At 39.9% G+C, this 13925-nt stretch overlaps 1 protein-coding gene across 1 annotated transcript in view; it reads left to right on the forward strand.

Annotated features, from left to right (window-relative positions):
- The first annotated feature begins 2212 nt into the window (after positions 1 to 2212).
- dgat1a (diacylglycerol O-acyltransferase 1a) overlaps positions 2213 to 13925 on the forward strand; it is an 18793-nt gene continuing 7080 nt past the window's right edge. The window contains exons 1-12 of the mRNA XM_008283595.1: positions 2213 to 2653; positions 4767 to 4854; positions 9336 to 9376; positions 11021 to 11106; positions 11435 to 11487; positions 11818 to 11923; positions 12087 to 12215; positions 12560 to 12634; positions 13009 to 13112; positions 13232 to 13270; positions 13374 to 13415; positions 13606 to 13650. Of these exons, the coding sequence (XP_008281817.1) occupies positions 2355 to 2653; positions 4767 to 4854; positions 9336 to 9376; positions 11021 to 11106; positions 11435 to 11487; positions 11818 to 11923; positions 12087 to 12215; positions 12560 to 12634; positions 13009 to 13112; positions 13232 to 13270; positions 13374 to 13415; positions 13606 to 13650 (1107 nt within the window). The 5' untranslated portion in view covers positions 2213 to 2354. The remainder of the gene's footprint in view (positions 2654 to 4766; positions 4855 to 9335; positions 9377 to 11020; positions 11107 to 11434; positions 11488 to 11817; positions 11924 to 12086; positions 12216 to 12559; positions 12635 to 13008; positions 13113 to 13231; positions 13271 to 13373; positions 13416 to 13605; positions 13651 to 13925) is intronic.

The raw sequence follows: 13925 nt of genomic DNA on the forward strand, positions 1-13925 counted from the left end.
AAATATCAACCTAACCGAAACCACAGTGCTACGCTCTGATTGGCTTTAATGGACACGTGATCATATGCACTCACTCTATTGGCTTTCCTTCCATCTCGCAACGCAACCGAACTTGATCGCAGATTTGTAGTCCTGATATTTGAGCAACTCTGACAATGTTTGGTTTAATTTGGATTATAAATGAAATATTGAAAGTGACACAATTAGCCATACTAATAGTTTTCACAATTTCATAAAGGGACAGAAAAGTTCTGCCTCCCTGTAGTTATAAAAAAAGATAAAGAAAACTTATAATATTGTTAAAAATATAAACGTGCCTGTGCTCTTTACACTATTCTTCCTGTGTATATAAGGATTATATATATTGTGTTAAAAGATATCTTTCTATACACTCAGTGAGCACAACAACAAAAATAATGCAGATATAAAACTCTCACAATCCTTCTTGTGGAGCAAGAATAAATCCAATACCTGTTAAAATATTCATAAAATGTCAGTTTTTATTGAAAATTCTTGAATAATTTGCTTTATTTTCATGAACTTCTATTAAACTTGATTTACTTTTAAGCTGATCTGTGTAGTAAAGGCCTGACTGTATTGCCTAAAATGCATTTACATAAAGCTAAAAAAAATGGAGTCATGCGGTTGGAAAAGAATAACTCTGAATGCAGTTAGTTTGCATTTGCAAACTGATATGTTAAATGTCAGGCAACTAATGGTTCATTTTAGGTGAGTTCTATCTCTCAGATTGTTTGCATATCCAATCTCCACTAAAGGTTCTCACCCCAAACCAACAGATCACAAATGTGAATAAACAGTTTTTCCCCCAGACTGCAAGAGGGCCAAGACTTTGGTGTGATTCTAGAGAGAACTACGGAGCAAAGCAATTTCTTAAAAGTATACAGGAGTAATGGGTTTCACATGGTTTATCAGGACTGGTTTTCTCCTGATGGTGCCCCTCCTGCTCTAATATCTATCCATATATTCATACTGCTAGCTACAACATAATCAGATGCCTTCATTGATTGTTGGTGCTTAACTCATGGAAGATTTCTCATATTACAGACTCTATTAAATCTACTTTAAATACAATGGAAATGTGTTTAACATCAATCAATCAATCAATCAATAATACTTTATTAATCCCTTACAGGGAAATTACATTCACAGTTACATCTGTCCAAGAGACAGGAACTGTCGGGACTGCCAGCCAAGCCAGCGCCCTTGTCTGATTTGTCTGATTATTGATTGATTGACTGAATGACTAAATAGGTAATTAAAAATAATACTAACAATACTGGATGGCAGAAATAAACAACTGGTACATACACTGTAAAATAAAAATAAAAAATCCGTAAATTTGCTGATTTTTTCTTTTTATTTTATAGCCTTTATCTGCATTTTTCAAATGCACAAAAATATCTATACAGTCATAAAAACAGAATTTGAACTTACATGTTCAGTATAAAATAAGGTTTAAAATCTGTATATCTGAATAACTATAAATGTTCTTTTTTATTAAGAAAACTGAAATTTGTTGACATAAAAAGGCAAATAGACAAAATGATTAATGTCAAATTGTATCCTGTAAAAACATTTCAAAAAAATGTTCTATGATTAGTGACAATAAACAATCGATTTTTTTCAAAATTTGTTTGTCAAATAAAAAAACTATGCATATATGTGTATGTATGTATGTAATGTGTGTATGAAATTTAATTGTTTTAATACATAAGTACTTATCTTTTTTTTTTTTTAATTAAGCCACAAAAATACACATTATCTACTGTAAAATACATTTTAAATATGGAAAATTCCTGTACTGTAATGGGACAGTTATTTTTTCTTTACTTGACAGCATTTTTGCTCCCACAGCTGCAGGATTACTAACCTTTTTTTTACAGTTTGCATTTTTACAGTGTATTTTAATCCCCATTGACTTTAAAAGCTTTGTAAAAGGTGACAATAAATGGCATGGTACATTTTACATATTTGGTGTACTAAGAGTCCCGATTCTTTTTGCCGCTGAAAGTCTGAAACCTGACAAGTAAACCCCAGAATTAAGTTTCAGTGTTTTGTGTCACAGCAGCTAATCCGGAAGTTGGTGGTGACTTAGGCTCGATGGGGGGATATCAGCTGGAAACACGGACCTGGCAACCCGCCTGCCAAATGCACCTTGAGCCGTAGACGCCTCGTTCATTAGCAGCGCTGACACGACACGCAGGAAGGTGTCCCGCCTCTGCGCGTTTAGCTCTTGTTTTAAAGCTACAGAGAGAAACACGGAGGGACCCAGTCACGGCGGCTCCAACGGCGATGTCTTTTAGGTAGAAAACTGCGTGAACGAAGCCGCTGAGATGAGCGACAGAGCCGAGATGAGAGGGCCCGTAACCCGGCGGAGGAGGACGACCATCTCCGGAGGGGGCGGTGGGTCGACCGGGGTGAAGCAAGCCAACGGGAACAAGTCGCACGATGCCGGGGAGAAACCTCCACAGTGTCCGGCTAAAGCCAAAGCGGGGGACGAGGCGTCAAAGCATGCGAGTAACAACGGGAAGGTGGACCGAGAGGGTGGGATGTCAGGGCAGCAGCAGCAGCAGCTCAGGAGCAGCCCGAAGAGGCAGCGGAGTGCGGCGGAGGACATCAGCGACAGGCTCAGGTAACCGCTGGTCCGACCACACGTATGTACAATCAAAAAAATTTTAAAAACATGTCAGGAACAACATTTCATATCACTTTCCAGATTTTTCTGCTTTCTTCGTGTATATATTTTTCATACATACATTATAAGCAGACCTTACTATTAAAATATTACTGCCCTTTGGGGTTTCCTTCAGCTAATTGAATTTTCCTTGAGGTTAGCTAAAGCTGTCTTTGCATTAAATAGAGCCTCCAAGACTCAGCTACTGAAAACCAAGATACTGTCACCAGTGGTTGTACACTTCTGTAGGATTTAATTCTGCACTGAAGTCCAGCAGTTTGTGATTTAGTGTACAGTAAATGTGAATTCAAGCTCCTGTCCTCTGTTCTCCTCAATAGCAGCTCAGTGTCACAGCTCTTATTTTACACCACATCTGAGAGGATGTGGCAAAGAAATGTGCTCCTAGTGTAGAAACACACCGACAACGATCAGTGCTTGCATCTGGTACCTGCACTGTGAGGTTGTTGCTCTTTGCACACTTCTTTGCTTCCTTGGTGAGCCAGTGTTAAAAGTAGTAAGAGTATGCTTTAAAAAAAAAAGTTTTTATACTTAGTTCAGAGATTAAAGAACTAGATAATGAACTAAAAATCAATCTGCAATAACAATTTAATCTGCCAGTGTATTAGAAAAATCTTTTCTCAGTTTCATTGCTCAAGCATGAAATAATGAGCAGATTAATGGAGCATTTGTTGCAGCCCTACTTAATTTACTTTTATTAAATAAAAAGCTGAATACAGGTAGCATACAGGTGTCTTGGCATTAGTAGGAAGGTATGATTCGCGTAAGAATTGACATAATAAGGGCAGAAACAATAGGCTGACTTTTGCCCTGAACGCAACCATTCACTTTACCGCTCCACGCCCACTCCTCAGATCCGTCCACACCATGAGCAAAAGTCCTCCCAGTGACAGGAACATAAACTTGACAAGATAATAAATTAGTTTCATGCATTTCTTTAAGTTGCCACAGAAATGTCCACATCTTTTTGGGTCTGGAGTGATGCAACAGAGTGATTGTAATGCCTTTATTGAACCCATGCCAGTGAGATGACGTTGTGGCGTTTTTCTGAAACATGTGCTTTTGCAATACTGTGCTCACTGACTACGTCTCTGTCTGCACGTTCTCCTGCTGGTTCGGGTTGCCACATGTGTCCTGCCCAGCCAGGAACCCATATACTTTTTACTACTTTTGATTTCTTTTTGCCTTCATCTTATTTTATCCATACTCCTTGTCCACTTTTCTCCCCTTAACCCCACTTTATTTTCCGCCCCTCTTGTCCTCTATCCAATTTTCCCGACTCTCTGCAGGTTCATCTTCTTGTCACCTCTGATCCCTTTCTAATCGTCCCTCCTTCTCCCGCCTTTTTGTCCTCCCCTCGAACCTCTCTAGTTGTCTCTCTGTCCCGCTCTCAGTTTTCACAACACTCTTTGGGGTCAATAACTTTACCCTACATTTTCACAACCCCTTTTCTAGCTTGGTGCAATTGCAGGAACAAACATTATTCATTTAAAAGCTACTGCGTAATATTTCTCCCTGTCCCCCATTCCCCAACTGGGCTTTCATAATTTCTTTAAGGTCAGAATACACAGTGTACTACCACGCTACTAAATACATGCGTTTGATTTTAGTACGAATAAACACAACTACGACGCCGATAAACAGCTCGGCAAAGTCACTAAGTGTTTAGAACAATCAATCAATTTTTTTTTTTAATGATTTACCATGCTGCTCAGTAAACCTAAACACTATCTTTTCTGTGTTAATCATAAGTTGACTCACCACGATTCGCCAGTGTTTGGTAAGATTGGAGTCATTCAGCACCTGTCAAGCCAAACAAACAAGCGTCCGTGAAAGTTAAAATCAGTCCTGGTCTCTTTGTAATGACATTTAATAGGTCAGGTTTAATTTAACTCACTGCTTACTGAGTTTCTAGAGGATGTTACCAGTTCTGTTATCCATTTTTATCTCTGTGTGGGTAAACAAACAGGAAGGAGTGTAAGGAGCTTTATCTATTCTAAAAAATAATAATAATAATAATCAGTACATCTCTTGACTGTGTGTTTCTCTGCAGCTGTCACGTTCTACAGGAGTCTCTCTTGAGCTCAGCGAGTGGCTACAGCAACTACAGAGGAATCCTCAACTGGTGTGTTGTCATGCTGGTGAGTACGACAAGTCGGGACTGTAAATGCACTGTCCTGTGACTTTCAAAATATTGATCCTGACATAGCCCAACCTCATCCCTTGGGTCATTTAATGTCAGCAAGAACAAACCTAACAAACATGTTTGCTTTAAAATCTTGGAAATTACCTCACACAACCTTCTTTGGCCTTCTTATACATGAGCACATGCATCGCCCTACACACTGCCCTTCCTCTTTGTCTCTCTCTCTCTCTCTCTCTCTCTCTCCCACACACTCTTACAGTATATAAACCTGCTAGCAAATATAGCACAAATTAGCTTGCACAAGTGCTTTTGACAGTTGCTCTTACAAGAAAAGCAGAAGTGCCAGCTTGTACAGTGCACATCCTGGTAGGATTTAGTGGCAGACCTGTTGCACTAACACTCTGTGGCATATTAACTTGTTGTATTGTCTGTGAGAAGTCTGATAAGTTTTTTTTTGTGTGTGTGTTATCTTTCTGAACACAAGCAGAATAACCGCATATAATTTTACTCATTCAACAGTTAGTTTTGCTCGGTCCCTCTCTGATATTTCCTGTATTTTCAAATTTTTACTAATTTCATGAAGGGTAGGTTGAGAAATTGCATTTTAGTGTCTTTGTTTTATAGGTTGAACTTTCACTCACATCAGAAGTGGACATTTTGTTGTCTGTATGTGCATTAAGGGTGACCTATCACCTGCAGACTATAACATATAATCATATATACTGAGCATATACTATGGCATAATTAATATAACCACAGTAGATTGGAATTATTATACAGAACATGAAGCAAATGTGAAATCAAACAGTTTGGCCTTTATCCATTACCATTGCATTATTAGATACAGTTCTAATTGTCACATATGTATTATGACATCACTGACATTCCCACTGCATCTTTTATTATGGCTTCTGCTTAAAGTGGAGACAACATGCTAAACCAATGAAGTCATGTTTGACTCTAAAATTCTAAAATACAATACGAGTCCAAATGGTTAATTCTCTAGCAGAGACATTTTTATTAATAGCTCAGAGAAAAAGTCCTCGTATGCATGACAGTTCACGCTCACCAAATCTTAAGCTTGCTAGCATGAGCTTACAAGGATCACTTGAGAGCAACATCAGAAGCTTCTTGCAAAAGTACTCCCAGTGGCAAGAAAATAAAAAAACTCTAAAGCGCTTCCTTTAAGGCTGTGCTACAGTATATGCTGTGACTGTACACATGTGCTTGTTTTGTGCTAGATAAGGGTAAAAATACAATGGAAAATGTGTAAGTATGTATGTTTTGTAGTCGTAAGTCAATTATTAAGCTTGCGGTTGATATGTAGTGGTGTTCTGTTGAAGCTTCATATTGATCACGACTCTGTCCCAGTTCGTTTTGTCCCTATGTGCTGAGGTCACTTCAGGACCTCCTTTAGAAAAGAAAAGCTTCTGCCTCGTTCCAGTGGGTGACTGCAAGTGTGTGTCTTTCTGTCTCCAGTGGGACCTGCAGTGACCCAGAACATCCAATCACCAATATTATGTTGATAGGCGTGGAGGATACAAATATCCACTTAGCTTTAATCCAAATGAAATTGAAATGGACCCGGAATGTAAATAGGACATTACGCACATGTGCAAGTATGAACGTTTCTGTCTATGTGCACACACATGCATACTCGGCATGGTTGTTCGCAGAGAGACTATTATTTGTCTGTGCACTGGAGTACAGTTTATGTGTCTGTGTCAGTTTCTTTTCCTGTGTTACTGACTGTGTGTGTGTGCGTGTGTGTGTGCGTGCGTGCATGCGCGTGCACGCTTTGTTTTTTTTTCCCCCCAAATCAAACCTAATTTTGCAGTTCTGTGACAGGATTAATCCCATCTTTAGAAGTCTATATCGCCGTGACGACCACGTCCTCCGCTCTGTGGTCACCAGGGACAGCTGACACTGCTCACTTCAGACTTTTTTAGAGGAAGCGTTTGGGATTAGGCTGTAAGAGTGTGAAGTGGAACCACGGAGCCTTGAATATGTGTGTGTGTGTGTGTGTGTGTCTGTGTGTACGTTTACAGTCTTAGTTGTGCAATTTGGTCTTGATAGCCTCGGCTGTCAGCTGCAGGAACGCATGTTTGTAGAGATGAGAAATGAGATGTGTTGCTATTCTTTCTTTATCTTTCCACACGACAATTGATTCACAACCTTACAGTGTACACGTTTGACAGAATTACAGAAATCCTGCTTTGTGTTACTGCAATATTTCTGTTTAGTGAGGAATCAATGAAAAGTAATTCTAAAGTTCATGAAACACTTTGGCTTCGTGTTTTCTGGTTGTTACATGATGAATTAACGTTCTGCATAAGGACTCCCAGGAGATGGCTACCCATTCTGCTGCAGATCCATCAGCGAAGCAAACAGCTGCCAACAGTGCTTTGTTTTAAGTTGTCCTTTGTCTCAGAGCTGAAACCTGTTCATTTTTAAACTGGAGATCTAAATCTGTTAGTAACAAGCCACACAGACAATGGTAAACAAACTAAGACTGATTCTACTACACGTGTCAGCGAGCCAACAGAAAGTTCAGCTTTTTACAACAGTGTGCCTTTGTTCCTGGGCCTGGATGATAAAAACATGTAAGATGTATAAGACACAATGTGGATCCTTGTCTAGCAAAATTGTTCCTTGATCAGGGAGGTGGTAAGAGTAACTGAGACCTCAGCTGGTTCATGTCATTGGTCCCTCTGATGTGCAGCCAAGCACACCACGTGAATGGCTTCAATGACCACAGGCTGACGAGGTCAGTGCAAAGCAAAGCAAAACAAATCTTTACAACTCCAGCTGCAATTTTTTAAATCAGACTCAAGATGTTTAGACATTCAGCATTTGTTGGCACCAGTTTTCTTAAGTTATCTTGATGTGTCAGGGTCCTGAGGTTCACCCAAGTCCAGTGGCTCCTTCTATTTTTAACTTACCCTCCTCCAGATCTGATTTGTCTCTCCTGTCCTCAGCTATGGACACTGAGATACAGTTTAATTAGACATTATTATGCTTTTATTAAACCTTGAACCAGACAGAAAAACAGAGGTAATATCAGAAAATAGTTCCTCCAAATTATATTAGCTTTGTCGTTTAAAAACATAGTACAGATAATTCAAGTAAATATGAATGGTACTAGAATATTTCTTCATTAAAAAGTAGTTACATTTTTTTTTAAAACTTCTTTAAAGTTATATCATTAGTTTTTTATTACTTAGGAAACTGTACATGATAACAAAAAGATTTAGATAAGGAATTATGATGTAGACATTTGACCCACAATCAGGGTCACTGTCAAGGTCCTAGTATTACACATATTTCTTACATCATAAATGCAATAGCATGCCATCAGGAACAAATGACTGTTTAACCCAGCAGCCTGGGTTCGGTCGTGATACCCCCCAGTTGAAGCGTCTTTGTTCCTCCCACCTCCCAGCGTGTTGCTCCATATCCAACATCACACAGTGACCTTTCCGTGGACAGAGATGATGGAAAATACACATTTGTACTGTTGGAATATGGCATAATCAGATATTGCAGTGTTCTCTATTCATAACTGGTCCGTAGAGGCCACTGTCCTGATCGTTGTGTTGTACGTGATGGTCCTCTCTTGTCCATGCTGAAGGTTACTGAGACAAAGGTGACTGGATTGGAAAACAGACATAGTTGAATCCCGACCACATCGCTGCAGGGTCTTGGCAAACCAATGGGTATTCGCACTGTAATACAAAACCTTATCGTGTCATAAGCTAACCGTTCTCCTTATCTTAGCTCTCTGTCTAACTCATACACTGAGCATTACTGCCATAAAAATATAGAAAAATGTATGTACTCTATCCATACTGCTTCGTCTGTGAGCTGAGTGTATGTTTATCTCCTAGAAGATCAGATAGCTGGTGGCTGAGATGAAGTTGGACTCAGACTTTGGACTGGAATACATAATATAATCATAAAGTTATTTTACTTGATACTTTCTCCCACTGAGCAGCAACAAGGCCTGTTAATAGTCAAGGTGTGACGGCAGCAGGAACATGCTGCTAAATTCAGGTGTGACACGGATATGACCTGAGCAAACAGATAGGACTCAACATGTAACTTTTCTGTTGCTAATATACTTCATTTCTCTGAATGAGAATGGCTGTTTACCTCTGGGCAGCGACTGTCTGTCCTTCTAAAGCCAATGCTGCTTCCCTGTCCTTGTTTTGAATAAGAACTAACTCAGCACATGCAAACAAGCACAGTTAAATCTGCTGGTCAGTCACAAGCAGAAGTAGGGAAAGGAAGCGATAAGCCAGATTTAAAGCTAAGCATTTTTTAGCGTCCAAACAAAGGCCATATTCAGTGAATGGTCTGATACAAAACAACCAGAAACTCTGGAGTGTTTCTAATATTTCTTTGGTATGACTTGTGTTGAATAGCATTAACTGTGATCTCATTATTTCCTCCTGGATGTTTTGTGTTCTATCTCAGGTGCTGAGTAATGCACGCCTCTTCTTGGAGAACATTATAAAGTGAGTGTCCACCTACACACACAAACCTACATATCTGCAATTTTCAGTATATACACAAGCAGCTGCTTTTACAGTTCACTCCCATGCAGTTATCCAACTCGCCCCTCATCCTTCACCTCACACCACCATACCAGTTGCACCATAATAAACAGCTTATTATTATTCATTCTATTGCATTCATTTTATCAACAACTTTACACTGTCTTTAAGAAATGAAAGTGTGTCCCTATAGTGAAAAAGAATCCCTACTCTCAAAACGAGGATGTTGAAGTCAGTGTCTCAGAATCTCACACAACACAGGATTATGGGAGAGGAGCTCCCAGAGTAAAAAGAGTATTTATATTCTTCTTATCAAGCTACCTGTGGTAGTTCTCTTTGTTCTGGACAGTTTGTCTTTGTCTTGTCATGAGAGGATTGCTTTATGTTTCTTTTCCACCTGTCATAGGACTGTATCACTAACTTCCCTCTTATCTGTCACAGGAGCGTAACTCTCTCTCAGAACTCCTTCTCATTCTCACAGACGATTGGCCACCTGGGAAACAGAAAAACAATCCTTAGTATTTTTCCATCCATCCCTGTCAAAGTAAACTCAGTGTTATGGTACATATGTTTTTTTCAGATGTGAGATAGGTGCTAGCTTTAGATTATGAAAATAATTTCACAGCGTTACCTCATATCCATTGTTGGCTGGGATAGGCTCCGCCCCCCCGCAAGCCTGTAAAGCAGGGGTCTCAAACCCAACTTACCCAGGGGCTGCTGGAGATAAGAGTTTGGGTGAGGCTGGGCCGCATCGAGTATTCCACAGGGTTTCAAGTATTCCAAAAAGAAGTACAACTGATCCAATCTTCTCAATCTTTATGAGTAACAGTTCTGAACATGAATGGTTCTTCAGAACATAGCCTTCTCTTACCTACTCCTTGCTACCAGAGACCTGGCAGCGCTTCATCTTACACAGCTGAGCCACATTTGGCTTGAGGGAGGAAACAATTGAGACCTTCAGAATGGCTTGAAGATGCTCGTCAGTAAATTTGGACCTGTACTTGGACTTATTAAAGTTCATGGTGGAGAAGAGCTTTTCACGCAGACAGAAAAAAAGCACAAAAAAAAAGAATGCATTTGCGCTGGGTAACAGGATATATTTTCCCTCCACTCGGTGACACTCCCAAATCACGTTTCAAGTGACTAACGTTGCTTATTCGGGTTGCTGTCACGAGCCTGAGCTATGGTAGCCCACAAGTGATAAAAAATATAAAACGCCCAGGGCAATGATTCGCGTAGGTGAGAAAAACACGCAGGCTGCACTAACATTAGACTTTGATGTCAAGTAGTGGGCCACAAAATATCGTCTGGCAGGCCTCAGTTGGCCCACGGGCCGCAAGTTTGAGACCCCTGCTGTAAAGGATAAGCTAGTATTGCTAATGGATGGACGTATTTGACATACAGTTTGTTTCCTTGCTGACAATCCTTGACAACTCTTGTCCTCTTTATTTTTAGAGCTGTGTCATTGTTATGGTCCAAACTGTAACCACACCAAACCTTTACCCGACCATGTTCACCTCAACACGCTGTAGCCATTAATATAACTTTATATTGAAGTTGTGCCTCATGGGATCGGTAATACTAATTCTACTTTTCCTTCTCCAGGTATGGCATCTTGGTAGACCCTATCCAAGTCGTGTCTCTCTTCTTAAAGGACCCGTATAGCTGGCCAGCAGCTTGCCTGATCATTGGTATGGAGCCTTATTTTACTGCCTTCCTGTTATCTAAACAGATGCAGCCATTTCTCCTTTCGTGACCCGAACATTGAAGTTGGAGTTGAACTGAGTAAACAAGTGTTGTAGCTGTATTTCCCACACTTGATGGTTTAGTTATTGTTTGAGAGTAATAAACAGTGTTTCACAGCTTCTCCATCCCACAAAAGGCTGATCTGATAAAGTGTGATATAAATTTTTCATGGGCCAGATGCTCAAAGCTAGCTTGCAGAAAATATTTAGCAATTTATTAAACATCTTTGTGTTTCTGCAGCTCATGAATCCGCCTCTTTGTTCTGTGTTTTAGCGTCCAACGTGTTCATCCTAGCAGCCCTGTACACAGAGAGGCGTCTGGCTGTGGTAAGTCCTTACAATAATGTGCGTATGTTTTCCAAAGTGACACACATTTTCATTTAACTCGTGGCCCAAAATAACTGGTGGACACATCATTCTCTCTCGTAATGTTTGCTTTAAACTTAAGTGCAGTTTACAAAGTACATATAACACCACAGCAGCACGCTTTTTAAAACCTGCTGTGCTAACTTTGATAAGAACAAGATTGACAGCAGCAATATTTTAATTATGAGAAGCGTGTGCAGTCTAGTGTTGCACAGTTTGGGGAAGCATATCAATAAATAAAATGTTTTACAGTAATGATGCACTTTTCTGTTTGTATATCATCCTTTCTAGGGAACCATCTCTGAAACTACAGGACTGATTTTTCACATTTTTATCCTGACATGCTTGATGATCTGTCCTGCAGTCACAGTACTCACTGTGACGTCCATGACCCCAGGTAAGTCCTGTATAGATACATGATATATAGTATATACAACACACGCTGTTTTGGAATAGAGCTACTGCATGTGCACACACACCTGATCATGCTCCTTTTGTCTGTTGCATTATTTAATGCACTTATCTAATGTCTCTTGTCTGTTTGTGTGTGTGTGTGTCAGTGGGTGGTGTGCTCTCCCTCGGGATCTACACAGTGCTGTTTCTCAAGCTGTACTCTTACAAAGACGCCAACAGGTGGTGCAGAGAAATCAGACAAGCCAAAGCCAAAAGACTGACACGATCATATTCATGTAAGTGTATCGACGCGCACTGAGGGGCTGTTGAATAATCTCAACTAAGGTCAAGCAACAGCTCTTACTTCTGCGAATAAATTAAAGAATGATTCACACACACATGGCTCTGCACATTTAGAAGGATTATAATTTATTTTCTCTTATTGCTGGGCTGCTACTACCATCAAGTGGTGGCATAGTAAACTGTAGTTCCTGGCACCCACGGGGATTTGGATCAAAGTTGTGTGTCTTGTAACAGCTGGGCCACAGTGTGTGGTTTGGAACTGGAGATTTTAATGCAGCGTGATGACCATTGCACAATGATTAAAATTCAACTTATTGGACGTCTCTGTGTTGTTCAGGTCCCACTGTGGCACAGTCCAATGGGTCAGCACTTCAGACTCATGTGTCCTACCCAGGAAACCTCACACACAGAGGTAACCACGCAGACCCATGGAGAGAAAACGCACAGATTGTTTGTTTTTTTACAGTATGTACAGATAGCAGGGATGAAGATACTTACTGGGACAAAAGTGATTCCTCCACACAGTGAAAATATTCTAATGTCAGCGTAATTTACATGTACCAGTAGTCCTGCATCTCTCACAAGGGTACAATGACAAATCATAATAAAGATTTTTGTTACTAGGTTTAAATGTAAAATAAACTTGAGGTTATTAAACTTTCATAATTAAACATACTCTCATAAAGTGTGTATTAACTCGTCAGTGTGGTGTAGCTTGTACTAGTGTATGCATTCACAACTGAACTGCAGCCTGACTTGACCTTTTCAATGTTTGTTTGTTTGTAGACATGTACTACTTTGTCTTTGCACCAACTCTCTGCTACCAGCTCAACTTCCCGCGGTCTCCTCGAATACGCAAGAGGTTCCTGATGAGAAGACTTTTTGAAATGGTTAGAACAGTAACAAACACTGTCCCGACATCTCAGTCATATTAAGATGGTTGGAAATGAACAACAAACGCAGACAAGCATGAATATTGGTTTCAATCATTACTTGCTCTGTCTTGCAGCTTTTCTTCATGCAGTTGTTGGTGGGATTAATACAGCAGGTATGCAGAGTTTTTACATTTGTTGTAGAAATATCTGTATTCTGTCATCATATTTATGTAACAACATTTAAACAACACAAAAATTCAAATGTGTGTCTTCCAGTGGATGGTTCCCACTATCCAGAACTCAATGAAACCATTCCAGGTGCGTATCCTGCAAACACACACACAGGCACACACACAATGTACACATTGTATATTGGATTTACATAAATGTAAGCCAGCAGTATCTCAGTATTTGCAGTAAATCAGCAAAAAAAGAAAAGCAAGAGGCAAGAAACCGCATGTAATCGGTGTGATCTTATTACAAGAACTTCATTCTTTGTGTCTCAAAGGAAATGGACTTTTCTAGGATGATGGAGCGGCTGCTGAAACTAGCTGTGAGTATCATGACAGAGCTGCACTGGATGCACGTCAGTGACTTTTTATAACTTCATACAGCAGAGAGAACATCACTTTACCTTACATATGGCCTGATCACCTTGCCTTGGTGTTGATCTTAGCTGTGACTGTTGTCTCACTGGTGTATTCAGGTTTTGTCCCTCAGAAATGTTATTATATGAGTGGCAACCATAGTGTAACTTCACCAACCCAGACTCCTTCCTTTCCTTTCCTTTCCTTTCCTTTCCTTTCCTTTCCTTTCCTTTCCTTTCCT

This window comes from Stegastes partitus, unplaced genomic scaffold (assembly GCF_000690725.1).
Source record: "Stegastes partitus isolate 25-593 unplaced genomic scaffold, Stegastes_partitus-1.0.2 Scaffold320, whole genome shotgun sequence".
NCBI classification, from domain to species: Eukaryota; Metazoa; Chordata; class Actinopteri; family Pomacentridae; genus Stegastes; species Stegastes partitus.